The following is a 17,731-nucleotide window of genomic DNA, read 5'->3' on the forward strand; positions in this document are numbered from 1 at the left end:
AAAAACTAGTTTACAATTGTTTCATGTTGCCTTTGAACCAAGAACACTCTTAGACATCAAACTATTCCTTTGAAGGGAACAGTCTCTCAAACAGAGCCAGACACTTTCCCAGCCACGCCCTGAAGTTTAGACAACCAGAGCTTTGCAAATGTCAAGTCTTTTGCAAAGTTAGACTATACAGTGTAGCAGGCTCTAGACCACAGTTTCTCAAATTGCAGGTTGAATGGCCTGGGCTGGGGAGAGGGCTCCCATACACATTCCAAGAGAATTTTATAGATTTACAAAGGGTCGAGAAGCAGGTTATAAGGCTAGGGGAGATGACCTCACAGAACTTTCCTTCCATCTTTCCTTGTGCCTTTCAACATTTCCTGCAATGCTGAGAAAGCTCCCGAAGCTACATTCTCCATTCTACAGAAGGCTGCTTCTCACTATGGCTTGCTCCCTCCCTCTCTCAATCTCTCCCTCAGTTCCTGAAAGATGCTATGCTAGTAGGTAGGCAAAATGAAAAGATTACACTTTAGAATTATTGTTCTATGTCAAAGCTGAGCAATTACTGTGTGGCTCTGTTCCCAGGGTGCCTCTAGATCCTGATAAATCTCTTTTTGAAAAGAAATCCAGAGACAAGTAGAAACTTAAATGCTGGAAACTGAAGATGCAAAGTATCTCAGTCAAGAAGCACAGGGAAATGACAAAGTCATTCCTGCTTTTATATCCCAAAGATAAAGATGGGGGGAGTGGGGGAGGAGGGAATGTTTGCTTGATTTTTATCTCTAGTTTTATACTTTTGTGGACAGAAAAGATGCAAGATGTGATTCCAATCTCTTTTAAATTTACTGAGATTTGTTTTGTGGCCTAACATGTAAGGTATTCAGGACAACGTTCCATGTACACGAAAAGAAATGTGTATTCCATTATTTGGGGATGGAATGTTCTGGATATATCCTGTTAGATCCATCTGGTCCAACACGTCATTCAAAACCACTGTTTCCCTGTTGAGTTTCTGTCTGGATGATCTGTCCATTGATATAAGTGGGGTGTTATAGTCTTCTATTATTGTATTAGTGTTTTCTTCCTTTATGTCTATCAACAGTTGTTGTATATATTTAGGTGCTCCCGTGTTGGGTGCATAAATATTTAAAATTGTTATATCCTCCTGTTAGATTGTCTCCTTTATCATTATATAGTGTTCTTCTCTGTTTCTTGTTACAGTCTTTGTTTCAAAGGCTATTTTGTGCAATGTAAGGACTGGTGCCCCAGTTTTCTTTCTTCTTCCATCTGCATGGTAAAAAGATGGTTTTCTGTGTCAGAAAATGCCCTGCACAGCATTTGAAGGAGAAGGCTGTTTGGGCCTCCTGTTTTTAATTAAATTAAATTAAATTTCTTAAATTTGATTCTCATTTTGTTTTTTTTCTAATGACAGAAACAATGCAAAGTATAGTCTTGGTAATCCTTACAAACCACAAAGCTCTGCTACTTGAAGTCAAGCAAATGAAAAAAATTCTTCACACATAATTATTATCTCTACTGGCAACAATAAAGAAAATGTCACACTTACATAACACATTTCATCATCAAATTGATTCAAAAATTAAACTGGTTCGCTTCAAGGTCTACCCTGTCTCCATCTCCCCAAGGCTTGTAAGTTAGTCAAGAACATTCTCAGACAGAAAACTTGAAAAAAAAATTTTCCCCCAGGATCTTCCAATCATTAAAATTCCTATATAGGTGGGATGCGTGGGTGGCTCAGCTGGTTAAGCAGCTGCCTTTGGCTCAGGTCATGATCCCAGGGTCCTAGGATCAAGTCCCGCATCAGGCTCCTTGCTCAGCAGGGAGCCTGCTTCTCTCTGCCTCTGCCTGCTACTCTGCCTACTTGTGCTCTCTCTGACAAATAAATAAATAAAATAATAAAATAAAATAAATAAAATCTTTTTTAAAAATTCCTATATAGGTTTACTATAAAATACAAGGCTTTCTTCTATATCGTGACCATGTTTCCGATGGCCCTTGAAAACTAACAGTCACCTGTATCTATCAGATTACTCATTGAAGCACTACCTATACTTGCAAAAAAAAATTGAAAACAACAGGGAATTGGGTAAATTATGGCACATTCATACAATGGAATATTATGCAGCTCAAAAAAATCAGAAAGCACTTTATTTTTGTTAAAGAACAGTTTTCAAGATACATATTTTCACTTAAGAATGAAAAATAAATCGTGTGGCTAATAGGCTATTTCTTTTCTTAAGGAAAAATAAACAGGTAAATTGTCAGTTATATGTACATAAACACATTTATAAGAAAATAAGACCTTGTAAGACTTTTGCCTCTGAGGAAAAAAACTGAAATATAGGAGTAAGCCAGACACCTTGCCTCATATACCCTTTTGGAATTTTTCCATGTGATTGTGTTGCTTATTTGAAAAATACATTTTTTTACTTTAATTTTTTAGACAGTGAGCAGAAAGAGAGAGAGAGAATCTTAAGCTGGGCAAAGAGCCTGATGCAGGGCTCAATCTTACAACCCTGAGATCACGACCTGAGCTGAAATCAAGAGTCAGACACTTAATCAACTGAGCCACCCAGGCACCTCCAAAATATATGCTTTTTTTTTAAAAGATTTTATTTATTTATTTGACAGAGAGAGATCACAACTAGGCAGAGAGGCAGGCAGAGAGAGGAAGGGAAGCAGGCTCCCTGCTGAGAAGAGAGAACGATGTGGGGCTTGATCCCAGGACCCTGGGATCATGACCTGAGCTGAAGGCAGAGGCTTTAACCCACTGGGCCACCCAGGCGCCCCTCCAAAATACATGCTTTTAAATTTTAAAAAATCTAAGGTTACTTACGAATTGTAACATATATAGATGACATGCTGATTCACTATCCACAAGGCTCATGCTTTTCACTCTTTTTTTGTTTTTTTAATTTATTTGACAGAGAGAATAGAAGCAGAGGGGAGTGGCAGAGGGAGAAGCAGGCTCCCCACGGAGCCAAGAGCCCGACACAGGGATCCAGGACCCAGAGATCATGACCTGAGCCAAAGGCAGCCGCTTAACTGACTGAGCCACCCAGGTGCTCCATCCTGTTTTTCAGTTTACAATAGTAATGACAGACTTATACTGATGTGTGAAGGACATCCTACACAGCAAAATTTTCTAACACTACCTTCTGGAATTAAAAGATATAATCTGGGGCACCTGGCTGGCTCAGCTGATAAAGCATGCAACTCTTGATCTCAGGGCTATATTAAGTTCAAGCCCCATGTCGGGTGTGAAAATTACACAAAAAATAACATCTTTTTTCTTTTTTTAAGATTTTATTTATTTATTTGACAGACAGAGATCACAAGTAGGCAGAAAGGCAGGCAGAAAGAGAGGAGGAAGCAGGCTCCCTGCGGAGCAGACAGCCCAACGTGGGGTTCGATCACAGGACCCTGGGATCACGACCTGAGCCAAAGGCAGAGGCTTAACCCACTGAGCCATCCAGGCACCCCCAAAAATAAAATCTTAAAAAAAAAAAGGTACAATATAACCTGCTCTAATTATTCCTTATGTAGACAGAGACATCACCCTGCTGATACTTACTTCTGAATATAAATAATACAACTCCACAGTGCAAGTAGATTTTATGTTTATGTTTATGAATTCTAAGGCATCTGAAAATTAGTGAGGGGGACACAAATACTAATACCTGCATCTGAAAAAAGGGCAGAAGGCAAAACCTACACGGCCTGCTTAAAATCAACCAATAAGTTAAAAGAGAAACACATTAAAACTTAACATTTTAAAAGCCTGTTCAAAATTACTTTTTTAAAAGTGTGTGTACACACGTGCACACACGTGAACAGGTGCACAAGTGTGGGTCTGCACACAAAGAAAAAGACAGAAAATGATTAAGTTTTTAGACATGATCAAATTCTTACTTATTCAGAAATATTTGGTCATCTAATTACTGTCCAAAAATGTACTCAATATGAAAATATAGGTTTAAAAAAAAAATACTGTGAAAGATCAAGTAGCCCAGCCGGGAAGAGAGACGTTATCTGGCCAGGAGAGGTGACATCAAGCTGAACCTTAAAGGATGAAGGAGATGGTGTCAAAAAACAGGAAGAAACCCTCCATGCAGAAGTGGAGCTCACGCACAGGCTCAGGAACAGGGAAGGGCTGTGTATGGTTGGAGAAGAGGGTTCACGGCAGAAAACATAGGCTGAACAAAAGGCTGGAGCTAGTCTGGGGAAGGGCAAGTATACCACACTAAAGGGTTTGAGTTTCTGACTAAAGACAGCACACTACAAAGAAAACTCAAGGTTCTAAAAAGATACACAGAGAGGATCTAAAAGAACAAAATAAGATTTGTGAAGAAAGATGAAAAGGCCAGAGGTTATTCAACCTAGCTGACTCTAAGTCCAGGATGCCATCTTCCACAGATAGGACAAAAAACAAACACAAGGAGAGCAAGCAACCCTACAGAGAAGGCAGCTGTTAGCTGGATGAAAACTGGGAGAAGGGAACAGATGCCTAAATGATTTAAAACAGGCAGAACTGAAATGAAAGCATAGCGATCAATATCATTTTTTGAACGAAAGAGCAGCACCCCTTTTTGGGAAAAGTTTCACAAGAGACACTCACTTCCACAACATGGTGCAAAGATGGTCTTGTCTGACCACTTCAGAATGGTGCCTCAGGGACGCCTGGGGGGCTTGGTCGGTTCAGCGTCTGCCTTTGGCTCAGGTCATGATCTCAGGATCCTGGGATTGAGTCTCGCATCAGGCTCTCGGCTCTGTGGGGAGCCTGCTTCTCCCTCTCCCTGCCGATGTGCCTACTTACACTCTCTCTCTATGTGTCAAATAAATAAATAAAATCTTAAGGGAAAAAAAAAAAAAAAGAATGGTGTCTCAGAAAGCCCTGGAGGCTTAACTACAGCAAATGACCACAAATTCCAAGACTATAGAGTTTAAATCGGCACGTATGAAATATCGACTGCGTGACATCTTAAGGGAAAGAAAAACAACTGGCAAGAAGAGTGAATGTTGACATTTAATGGCAAATCAGTGACTTTCTTTTCCTAAAAATGTGTTTTACTGATTAAACACGAAGGAAAGAATACCTGGTCGATGGCATCAGGTTGAGTATCCCATTGAGCACATAGCCAAACTCTGCGTGATCCTGAGCGACAAGGGCCACCAGACCCTCACAGCAGCCCGTTCGAACCACCACATTATCACTGCAACACTTCTCCCACAGCAAGTTCAAAGCTGGAGTCTGAAAACAAACCAGTGATCAAAAGACACGTCCAATGAGCAGCAAAGGCATGGACAGCCCCAGGCATTCATTGAAACGTAATTTGTTCACAGTGGGCTAGCTTTCCCATACAAAGATGATGCTGTTGTCCCACCATTTGTAGAATAAACTAGAGTCGGTTTTCCGGGAGAGATAATGGATGTGTTCTGATACAGCCACTCTTGCCCATCTGGTGTCCCGGCTGCAGAATAAGGCTGGCTGCAGACAGGGGTATAACTTGAGTTTGAGCAACCCAAGGAAACTGACAGGGGATCAAAACAAAGGCTCGGCTCTCGGCTCTCGGCTCTCGCACAGAGCTCCAACAAGCCCTTGAACCAGACACCATCAATATCAGCATAGCAGTTAATCTAGGCTGAACTCCATCCCAATCATGCCTGTGGTTTAAGCCCGAAATGCAACAACATTTTCAGAACGTGTTTCTGCTCTCCTACCAGCAATCTTTACCACTTACATGCGCCCCACATCCCCCACAATGCCCCTGCCTCAATTTACTTAAGTCTAATGTGAGTCCAGAGGAAAGATAGTAAAGGGGGGGACAGCAAGCTGCTATTTCCATGGTTTCCAACAAATGCCTAGAAAATTGCTGTGGTCAAGAAAGAAACTGACTTGGGACACCTGGGTGGCTCAGTCGGGTAAGCATCTGCCTTCGGCTCAGGTCATGATCCCAGGGTCCTGGGATCGAGCCCTGCGGCATCGGGCTCCCTGCTCAGGGGGAAGTCTGCTCCTCCCTCTCCCACTCCCCCTGCTTGTGTTCCCTCTCTCACTGTGTCTCTCTCTGTCAAATAAATAAATACAAATCTAAAAAGAAAAAAAAGAAAGATAGAAAGAAAGAAAGAAAGAAAGAAAGAAAGAAAGAAAGAAAGAAACTGACTTTTTGCCCCCTCAGACCGTAAATCTGTCATGTTTGATAGAGAAGTACCAGAAGGAAACATAAGTAAATGTAAGATCTTTATTTTGAAAAATCCTATAAAAGCAGAGCTTCTACCTTTCAGAACATCCTCAAGAATCCATGACCCACCCCACCAGAAGCTCATGACTAATGATAAACCATATTTGAATGTATTGTGGGTTAGTGAAGTCCATTTATATTTACATGCAGTTTGGGTTTTGTTTTGCTTTGTTTTGTTTTTTTAAAGAACATCATGAAGCTATTTTCCCCTCTTCCTGACATAAGTTATTAGAAAAATATATAATTTGAGGGAAAAAAACAAGGTCCTCATCTCCCACAGAATAAAGAGTGAAAATCAACATCATATTGTGCCCACTTGCCCACTGTAGCTGGCTCTGAGAGCCTTTTCAATCTTAGGATCCCACTATACAGAACAATATAGTTAACAGTCACTAGAGGAAATAAATATTTATATTTCTGTTCTTTTACTCAGAAGGAAATTTTATTCACCTGTATGGCCAATATCAAACGGTTCCACATGTCATCACTCCATTATAAACCAGGAAAATGAAATAAATGAATAAAAACCCTTGCCTCAGGTATTACTATGCCCTCGTGGAAGTGCACATTCATTTATTAATAGAAAACAGTTAAGTTATAGGGATTTGACATTCAGTAAATCCCAGCTGTTTAAGTAAAACCATTAGATCACCTCTGAGTACATAATGTGATTATAGACAGGATTAAGATGAGGGTTCTCAGAAAACCTAATTTATATGCCTACATACAAATACCAGATAAATGCCAATTAGTGAAATTTGCCTCTACACTGATTTCAACATGGCAGCAGAAGCTGGAAAGAGATGTGACTTGGGAGTAGCTAATCAAAAGCAATGTGAAGGGGTTAAAAAAAAAAAAAAAGGCAATGTGAGAGAAAGGAAATCAATTATTTCTGTTGGGAAAAAAAAAAATCTTATTTCCATCATCAACATTCTCCACAGAGTTTACCTTAGAGCACCCACTCAAGTGGAGTCTCCAACCAGCAGGTCAAAATCTACGACACTGGCTGACCAAAACCCAAGTGGTCTGTATCTCAGGAAGTGGAGTACTGCTTCAATCCTAGCATTCTCTGCCCTATGCACGGTAATCTTCCTTCAGCTCCAAGTTCCAAAGCATGACCTTTCCAACTCAGAACTCATACTTGGGCCATCTGAAAGTAGGAGAAATTTCCTCCATAGCAGAAAGCTGCTATGTTCACTTTCTCCATTAAACAAAAAGATTACCTCAGAGGTAATCCTAACAACCTTGTCTAAGGCATGTCTACCCTCATCCCACCCATGCTACTTTTCACTAAAGTCACAGAATACTCCCCTTCCTCACCCCCTCCATATCTCACTCCCCAAGTCTGCTGTAACCACTTTTAAGTTATAAAGAATTCAGAAGAAGAACTTAGCAAACCAAAAAACAAACAAACAAACAAACAAACAAACAAAACCAGTTCAAGATCATTTCTACAGTGACCTGAAACAGAAGGTGTGCCTACGTGCAGCTGGGAGCAGTATCTGAAGAGAACTCAAGCACAAAGATGAATACAGACCTGGTTTGTCGATTGGTGGATCTTTTCTGAAAAACCATTTTCCTTCAGGACTGCAGCAATAAGATGACCCACAGCCTTAAAAAAAAAAAGAAAAAAAAAATCAACAGATCTCTCCAGTTAGTGCATTTGAAGGTAACTCCTGTCAGTACAAGCTGATATGGGGGAAAAAAAAAATACCAGGTGATAGGAGTATGAGTGTGCCAACCAGTCAAGTGGTAATAAAATTCCCATTCATTTGTGAGTGTGCTCTGTGGAAGGCACTGAATTAGGCATTCTACATACATAATTTCTTAGCTTCATAACAACTCTCAAGGTAAGCATTTTTATCCCAATAAGCAAACTACAGTTCATAGATGTTAAGAAAATTGCCAGATTTTCAGTTCAAATTGCTGTCACTTAGTATTAGAAAATAATGTGAGATTGCTTCATCCATTAAACTGGGAGACAAATGAGAAACTCCACAGCTTTTAAAATCATTTTTGCATCTAAATGAAATCCATCATGCTTCATCATGCCCTTAATGAAGATGGAGAAAACTCACCCCCATCTTTATGACCATAGCCCATACAGATCTGAGCCAGTACCACAACCCTTCTCTCTCGCTTAGGCCTATGATTTAATTTCTTTATTATTTTCTTATAGGTTTTAGCCCTTGCATAAGCTTTTAGTCTCATAAATTTCTAAAAGGTTCCCATATCCTGCTTTGGTCAGAAAGCCCAAAATTAAATCTAAGACTATTTCTAGAGGACTGTTGATGACATAAATACGTAAGTATCACTCCTTCCTACCGCCTCAACTCCATTCCCCTGGTTCTTCCCCCTCCCCAGCACTGCTCTGCTGCCTTAGAGCCGCAGGCCAGCAACAATGACAGTCCTCCTACGAATGGGCTAGAAAAAACTCTCCAACTGCATCAAGTGTTGATCCTGCACTTGGACCGACATATGATACATCTGGGAGTAGCTGTCAGTCTTGTAGTCTCCAGAAAAGCTCAGACAAAAACAAAGCATCTCCCCCACTTCGTTTCTTTTTGTATTTCACACCTTGGAAATGCTTTAAGACCTCGATGCTTGATGATCTCAGTTTTGTAATATAAATCACTCAGTGACATGAATCTTAAGTTTAGATCAATTAACTGTCTCTTACCTCCTAGTTCAAGGGAAATTAACAAGAACTGAAGACCAGTGAACAGCTTTGGTGGCTGTTTACAAAATACACCGTATTTCATTGAATGCAACCATCCATCAACAGTGAGACGCACCATTATTTTATTTCTACTACTAAGGAAGAAAGGCTGCCCATTAACCTATGTTACATAATGTGCCTTATAATTTAGAGTTTTGATTTTATATTAGTGAAAGAGCTCCTTTAGAAAAATCACGGCCAAGTTCACAATGGTGCAGGCAAGACCAGCTGTGTAAGAACTGCTGCCACGAATTACTAGACGCAACCCAATTTCAAAGATGCTAAAATGTGGAAAAAATGTGTGTGAATCAATGAAATATGGTGCTAACACTGAGCAACAGTTACAAAAGAACAATAAGTATTCAGAGAGAACAGGGCACAATTGCAAGAACCACAGAAAACCAGTATGAAACACAACAGGGACCAAAAAAAAAAAGAAAAAGCTCCCATTCATATTTAGAAAAAAAAGGACTAAAAGAAGATCAGCTTACTGACAAACATCCCCCCACCAGGTCCAACTTCTCCAGTTTGCTTTCTGTGTATCCTACTAACAAATCAAAGAATACAGGCTAAACTGATTTTAAAGCACAAAGTCCAAGGATAAGTGACCCTATATTGCTACTTAAGTTTTCCATAATACAGTGGAAATACAGCTGAAAGAGACATTCTCCATCCATGAACCCATACATGTACACTTCTTACTTAATTTAATAGTAACATACACAGGCACTTCTCAGTTATCTATGCTAATGAAGGGACTCCAGGCACAGAAAATAGAAACTGTGGACGGTATCCTCTTCATCCTCCTCTTCACGGTAAGGACCTGTGCTGTACAGGACAAGACTCCAACCCAGTCAGGTAGAAGGGAATCTTGCATAAGGAGTGTTCTACTCCTCATGGAAGGGTTCCCCACTACCCAGCTAGGTCAATTCCCACAGCAGGCATCTCCGGAGAAAACTTGCTGAAAGCATCCAAGAGGCTGTACGCTGTTCGGTCTTGGAGCTGGCTTCTGCTGGTCACCTGGTTTCACTCTCACAAGAAAAGACAGCAAGCTATTATGGCACCTTGACCACCTAGAATGCTTCTAGTTAGTGCAAGGCCAACCAGAAAACCACTTTTGGTTGAACCCTAATAACTAAAAAGCTCTCAAAATAAATTATCACCAAGCCCTGCCTGTGTTACTACATACATCAATTTTTTTTTTAATCCAGGGCTGAATGTTGGTTATTGCAGTAAAAATCCCTTATTCTTTATAGTTGTACAGGGGTAAAATAGACAATTTTAAGTATCAATCTCTCATACTCCATAGATGTGTGACCATTTATTTCTATTCCCCAAAACCCATTATAGACTTAAAAAAAAAAATACAGATCTAGGGGCCTCCTAATTAATCAAGGTTTTATTACGTCTAAGAAGAAAAGTATGATATAAACAGAAACCGAAACTGGGGGCGCCCAGGTGGCTCAGTCAGTTAAGTGTCTGCCTTCAGCTCAGGTCATGATCTCTGGGTCCTGGAACAAGCCCCACGTCAGGCTCTCTACTCAGTGGGAAGCCTGCTTCTCCCTCTATGCTCTCCCTCTCTCTCTCTTTCTCTCAAATAAATAAAATCTCTAAAAAAAAAAAAAAAAAAAAAAAGAAGAAGAAGAATCTGAGAATGGTCAATTTCAAATATTCACTTTCCTATGTCACATATAAATTTTCAGCATTTTTTATTTAATTTTTTAATATAATCTTTACAAGATATGAGGGCACTTGGGTGGTTCAGTCAGTTAAGCAGACAACTCTTGGTTTCCGCTCAGGTCATGGGACCGAGCCCCACGTCGGGCTCTGTGCTAAGTGCAGAGTCCGCTTCAGATTCTCTGTCCCTCTCCCTCTCAAACAAATAAGTAAAATCTAAAAAAATAAGTAAATAAATAAAATAAAGTAACCTCTGCACCCAAAGTGAGGCTCAAACTCACAACCCTAAGATCAAGATTAGCATGCACCCAGACATAAGGAGCCAGCCAGGTGCCCTCAAACATAAATTTTCAAATTAACTAATATAAAAGTTAATAAAGCAATAAGTATGTAGAATCCTTTATGGAGAATAACATACTTAATGTTAAAACTGTAAAGTTCTACTAACAATCCACCAAAGCATTGCATTTGTTACCATGAAGCAAAAATAATTAAATATATAAATATTACCTGTGATTGGATAAGAGAATTTGGAAATTCAAACCTTTTCCTGATATCATCTGACATTTTTGCTCCTCTTACATATATATAAGCTGACCCTGTAATCAAAAGAAAAGAATATTTGTTAGTCTGGAAAAGGCTTTCAAGCCAATTATTCCTCAAATAACATAAAAGTAATTCATTCCAAAGACAACAACGGAAATAAAGCATAGGGCTCTGCCCCATAATTGCTGGCGTACGATCACCAACCACTCCGGCCCACAAATGCCATGATTGATAAATAAACTAAAATGCTCAACCGCTCTTGGTCTTTCCCATTAGAGCAAATCCTGGAACAGATTAATTCACACTATGGGAACACCCAAAAAAATCCCAAAAGCTCCAGCCTAAATAACAGGATTTTAAAAGTTCAGCCGCATGTTTGAAATAGAAACTCTTTCAAAGATCAAAATTTCTAAGAGAGAAAGAATCACATTTTCGCAAAATTATTTAAACTCTACCACGGTCTGGGTACAAGCTTTCATTTAAGCACTCATCTAACGGCTGGTGACAAGTGTGACGCCTAGGTGAGCTTTTTTCAGGGGGTACAGAAATGACCTAGAAACTCACACATTGAAACAGATTGCTTGTCTGCTAAAAGAGGAAGCAATTAGCACCAACTTTTAATATTTCCATCACACCTCTCATTCCTACTGGGCTGTCAAGAAAGGAAAGGAAAGGAAAGGAAAAAGGGAAAGGAAAAGAAAAAGAAAAGGAAGCGGGCAAGGCAAGAGAAAAGACGAGAAGAAAAGAGAAAGAAAAATGTTTTCAAGTATGCAAAATGGATGGAGGAGGGTAAGGTCAAGAGAAGGCTCTGAAGTACTGAAAGGATTTCCTAAGGACCTCAATTTATCCAGTCTATGCAGCCCTGAACCCACCAAATTACACTGCTTTGAAAAAATAAGATGCTATTAGTGGGTTAAGCATCCCACTCTTCATCTCTTGATCTCTTGATCTCAGGGAGTTCAAGCCCTGTGTTGGGCTTCATACTGGGCATGGAGTCTACTTAAAAATATTTACATATATATTAAAAAAAAATTCCAGGTAGTCCAGGTTACCCTATAAAAATAATAAGCAGCGAAAGAAAGCTCTCCTGCTCTCACAAACGGAGGTGCCTTGTGTTGAACGCAAGGCCCTACTACTTTCCTCCCTTTCCTCCAAAACTACAATCTCTGAATGGACCATTCATCCTAGCCTTCTTCTTCAACATCTAGGGCCAACTTTACTCCCCTGAATTTGACACTTCGCAGCACTGAAACAGCTTCAAAGACTGCAAATTATGTCTGCTAGCAAAATCTACTCGTTAGGGGGCGCCTGGATGGCTCAGCGGGTTAAAGCCTCTGCCTTCAGCTCAGGTCGTAATCCCAGGGTCCTGGGATCCAGCCCCACATCGGGCGCTCTGCTCAGCAGGGTGCCTGCTTCCTCCTCTCTCTCTCCACCTGCCTCTCTGCCTGCTTGTGATCTGTCTGTGTCAAATAAATAAATAAAATCTTTAAAAAAAAAAAAAATTTGCTCAACTTTCCAGATGTGTCCATCTCCTCTTTCTTGGAATTTTCTGCTCCCTGGAATTCTGTAAGATATCAGAACACCATTTCCCAAAGTGTGTCCCCAGGAAACCTAGGATGAAGAGATGTCCACGAGGGTAAAAGGTTTTGTAGGGAATATATATTGGCACCTTAATGTTCATTCACTCATTCACTCAAATACTTACTAGCTGCCTATCGGGTGTCAGGCACTGCTCAGTGTGCTTAGGCAACTTCCAGGAACAGAAAAGACAAAAATCCCTACACTCATGGAGCTCAGGGTATTACAGAAACACTTTCTGTTTTAAATATGGCAACCAGGGTCAGTCTCTTCTGCAGAGGATGACATTTGGTGAGTCAGCCATACAGATGTCTGGGGGAAGATATCACAGACACAGTGAACAGTAAGTGAAAAACCCAAAGCTTAAGGTCATGGTTAGAAAAGAACAAAGAAAGGAGCCAAGAGTGAATAAAAGAGGCACCTGAGCAGCTTGGTCGTTAAACATCTGCCTTTGGCTCAGGTTGTGATCCCAGGGTCCTGGGATCGAGTCCCGTGTCCGGCTCCCAGCTCCTCGGGAAGCCTGCTTCTCCTTCTCCCTCTGCTCCTCCCCCTTCACTCATGCTCTCTCTCTCTCTCTCTCTCACTCTAATAAATGAGTAAAAGCTTAAAAAAATTGAATGAAGGAAGAACAAAATGGAAAATCAGAAAGTCAGTAAGAAGTCGGATCACAGGGACACCTGGGTGGCTCAGAGGTTAAGCATCTGCCTTCAGCTCAGGTCATGATCCCAGTGTCCCAGCATTGAGTTGCTCCGAATCTGGTTCCTTGTTCAGCAGGGAGCCTGCGTCTCCCTCTGCCTCTCACTCCCCCGTCTTAACGCTCTCTCTCCATCTCACATATAAATAAATCAAATCTCGAAAAAAAAAAAAAAAAAAGAAGAAGAAGAAGAAGTCAGTTTATAAAACACCATGCAGGTCACCAGAAGGACTAATGTATCTGTCCCCAGTGACATGGTAAGCTGGTACTGAAAAAGAGTGGTAAGATTTTAACAGAATCACCGGAGATGAAGAGTGCTCAGATTCTAGATACATTTGAAGGTAGACTCAATGTGGTTGCTGATGACTGGTTGAGAGTATAGAAGAAAGGGTCAGAGATGACTCCAAAGTGTTTGATCTGAGCACCTTTAATTTTAATGTCAATTCTTTTGGGCATTTTATACATTAAACAAAACAATTTATATATCACTTACCATGGATGTTTTACTAAGAGAAAAAGACAGAGTTGCCATCAACTGAGAGAGGGAAACCAGTTTTGTGGGGGAAAGCTGGGAATTTCATTTGAAACTGGCAAGATTCAGATGTCTAACAGATATCCAAAAGGAGAGGTCAGGTAGAAAGCTGAATACATGAATCTACAACTGAAGAGACAGATCTTAGCTAAAGATATAAATGATGATGCACATTAATTATAGAATCTGAGAAGTATTAAAGCAAGAAGTCTGATTAACTTTGCTTAACCCAGAGTTTACCAAACTTATCTGATCATGGCATCTATTTTTCTAGAAATATCTGTTAACAGTCTACAACCAGCCCTTCCTGGGAAACACACTGGGAAACTGTTCTACCAACTCCAACTCCTCTGTCCATTCCACTTCCTGCACCCCATCTTCCTTACTGCTGCCAAGTTCCCTGCCTTGTGTTCTCTCCCCTCATGGAAACTCTCCCAGAGCCCAGTCCATACCCCCAAACCCGTCCCTGCTCTCTTTTATAAAGCCAGCGATTGGAGATGTCAAAAAGAAAGCACATATTGGGGTACCTGGCTGGCTCAGTCGGAAGAGCACACAACTCCTGATCTCAGGATTGTGAGTTCGAGCCCCATGTTAGATGCAGAGAGTGCTTTAAAAAAACAAAACAAAAACAAAAACAAAACCTTCATGAAAATGTGCTCAACATCACTCAGCACCAGGGAAATACAAATCAAAACCACAATGAGATACCACCTCAGACAAGTCAGAAAGGCTAAAATTAACCAGTCAGGAAACAACAGGTGTTAGCGAGGATGCAGAGATAGGGGAACCCTCCTACACTGTTGGTGGGAATGCAAGCTGGTGCAGCCACTCTGGAAAACAGTGCCGAGGTTCCTCAAAATGCTGAAAATACTACTAGGTATTTACCCAAAGAATACAAACGTTGTGATCTGAAGGGGCACCTGCACCCCAATGTTCATAGCAGCAATATCCATAACAGCCAAACTATGGAAAGAGCCCAGATGCCCATCCACAATGAATGGATAAAATGTGGTATGTACGTACAATGGAATATTACTCAGCCATCAAAAAAGATGAAATCTTACCATTTACATCAGTGTGGATGGAACTGGCGGGTATTACGCTGAGCGAAATAAGTCAATCAGAGAAAGATAATTATCACATGGTACCACCCATATGTGGAATTTAAGAAACAAAACAGAGGATCATTAGGGGAAGGGAGGGAAAAATAAGACAAAATCAGAGAGGGAGACAAACACTTTTAACTCTAGGAAACAAACTAAGTTGCTAGAAAGGGGTAGATGGGGAAACTGGGTGATGGGCATTAAGGAGGGCACATAATGTAATGAGCATTGGGTGTTATATAAGACTGATGAATCACTGACCTAAACTTCTGAAAGTAATGATATACTATATGTTAACTAATTGAATTTAAATAAGTAAAAAAAAAATCTTTAAATAGGAAGAAAGGAAGGGAGAGGGGGAAGGAAGGAAGGAGGAAGGAAGGAGAACCTATCTTCTCTCACAAACACATTTACCATTTTGGTTCCACTGCTCCCAGTTCTCTCAAGAGCTCCTTGCTTCCTCTGCAGCCATTCAATCACAAAGTCGCTTTCATCCCTCCCCACACTTGAGAGCCTACCTCTCCTCCCCATTTCTACCATCCTCAGACCAGCTCCTCCCCAGCTCACTTCAGCAACTGCTTAGTCCCGGGGACCTCCACGCATGAGCAGATCCCCTACACTGCCATTGGACGAATTGTCCTAAAGCGCAATTTCCATCACATTGTTTCCCTGCGAAGACTTCAGAGGTTTCACTAGCCTGTCAGATTAAAGGCACATTCTGATTCCTCACCTTTAAGCCCTCCATCAAGCACCTCTCCCAGTCGGCTTCATCGTCACCGCTGTCTGATTTCAACTGGGCTACAATGGCTTTCAAATTAGTCCCCTGTTGCTCAAAATGTGCTCATTCCTAAGGAATTTTGCTTATGCTATTTTTGCCCCCATAAAATGCCCTTCTCTGTATGTTCCCACTATTTAAAGATGAAATTTCCTTCATAGACCATCTTTGCTGCTAAGCCTTTTCCAAGTAGCCACATTTTCTAGAAGTCACCTCGTTTTACATTATTTCAGTGTTTTGGCTGGCACATACCATCCTGTGACTATTTGCATTGAGAATGGAAATATTTCTTTTTCTAAAGAGTCAGACAGCAAACTACTCAATCTACTACCGTAGCATACAAGCAGCTATAGCCATGAGCGATGGACCATAGCTGTGCCCTGATAAAACTTTTCTGAAAAGCACAGGAGGAGGGTGGGCAGTAGTTTGCTGACTCCTGGTTTAATTTGTGACTATTTTTTTAATTAATTTATAAAATGTGTTGACACAATTGCTAACACTAACATCCAAATTTGGCCCCGTGCTCCCAAGCAAAGTAAATAAATAAATATATATATTATTATAGTATTATATTATATTATATTATATTATATATATAATGTTATAGTTTATATATTATTCATAACATATGTTATATAATATTATATAACATATATTACATGGCATATATATATATATAGAAAATAATACATCTTTTATTACCTAATAAAGATGGAAGGGTGCAGGGAGAAGCACCTTTCATCAAAGAAAACAAGCTTTTTGTGCCCCTAACCTCTGAAAGAAATTTCTCAGGTTAGCCTTTACATATGGAATACAGAGTGTATAATAAGCAACATTCTCAATAACGTAAGCTAAAGGGAATTTCATACGACTTTTTTAAACAAACTCTGGATAAAGCCCTGGGTATAACATACCATGTAATTCAGCAAAAGAGCCTCAGCGAATGGAGTGCAAGGACAGTTTTCTGATGTTCTAATCTAACTCAGTAAAAAGGAGACTTCGGACTCTCCAGGGTAGCAGATGCTTATAAACATATCACAGGAGAGACTCACACAATGTTAACAGTGATAGAGAGAAAGAGAAGAAAATGTGAGGTTATGCTCTAGGATCCAGGCCCAGAATGGTGGAATTCCAAAATGCTTTGGGGACAGAGGAGCAGCTGGTTAGGCTAATAGCTTACTGTGCAGTAAAAAAGCCAAACCATACAGAAAGAATGACTTTGGGCGCCTGGGTGGCTCAGTTGGTTAAGCGACTGCCTTCCGCTCAGGTCATGACCCTGGAGTCCTGGGATCAAGTCCTGCATCGCGCTCCCTGCTCAGCAGGGGTTCTGTTTCTCCCTCTCACCTTCTCCCTCTCACGCTCTCGCTCTCTCATGCTCTCTCTCTCTCTCGAATAAATAAATACATAAAATCTTTTAAAAATGTTAATAAAAAAGAAAAAGAAAAAAAGAATGACTTTGTCTCGAAGAAGGAGGCCAATGGAGTAAGTACCGTTTTCATCAAAACTACCTGAGTATAGGTGACAAACACCTAAGTTTACAAAAGACAGCCCCAAGATCCACTTTAGAGAATGAATACATTTTTTTTCAAAGATTTTATTTATTTATTTGACAGACAGAAATCACAAGTTGGCAGAGAGGCAGGCAGAGAGAGAGAGGGGGAAGCAGGCTCCCTACCGAGCAGAGAACCCGATGCGGGACTCAATCCCAGGACCCTGAGATCATGACCTGAGCCGAAAGCAGAGGCTTAACCCACTGAGCCACCCAGGTGTCCCAAGAATGAATACATTTTTTAAGTACAATTTTTTCAAGTAAAACCATTAGACCTTTCAAATAAATGGCCACAAAGCATTCTAAAAAC

General features: G+C 40.4%; 1 protein-coding gene across 2 annotated transcripts in view; it reads right to left on the reverse strand.

Moving 5' to 3' along the window:
• The window catches only part of FOCAD (focadhesin), a 297,139-nt gene that overhangs the window by 255,973 nt on the left and 23,435 nt on the right, over positions 1–17,731 (reverse strand). For both annotated transcript variants that reach the window (XM_032880503.1, XM_032880504.1), the window contains exons 2-4: positions 11,155–11,243; positions 7,786–7,860; positions 5,106–5,260 (exon numbers count right to left, since the gene is read on the reverse strand). In XM_032880503.1, the coding sequence (XP_032736394.1) occupies positions 5,106–5,260; positions 7,786–7,860; positions 11,155–11,211 (287 nt within the window). In that variant the 5' untranslated portion in view covers positions 11,212–11,243. The remainder of the gene's footprint in view (positions 1–5,105; positions 5,261–7,785; positions 7,861–11,154; positions 11,244–17,731) is intronic.

This window comes from Lontra canadensis, unplaced genomic scaffold (genome assembly GCF_010015895.1).
Source record: "Lontra canadensis isolate GAN:19392208 unplaced genomic scaffold, GSC_riverotter_1.0 scaffold70, whole genome shotgun sequence".
Lineage (NCBI taxonomy): Eukaryota > Metazoa > Chordata > Mammalia > Carnivora > Mustelidae > Lontra > Lontra canadensis.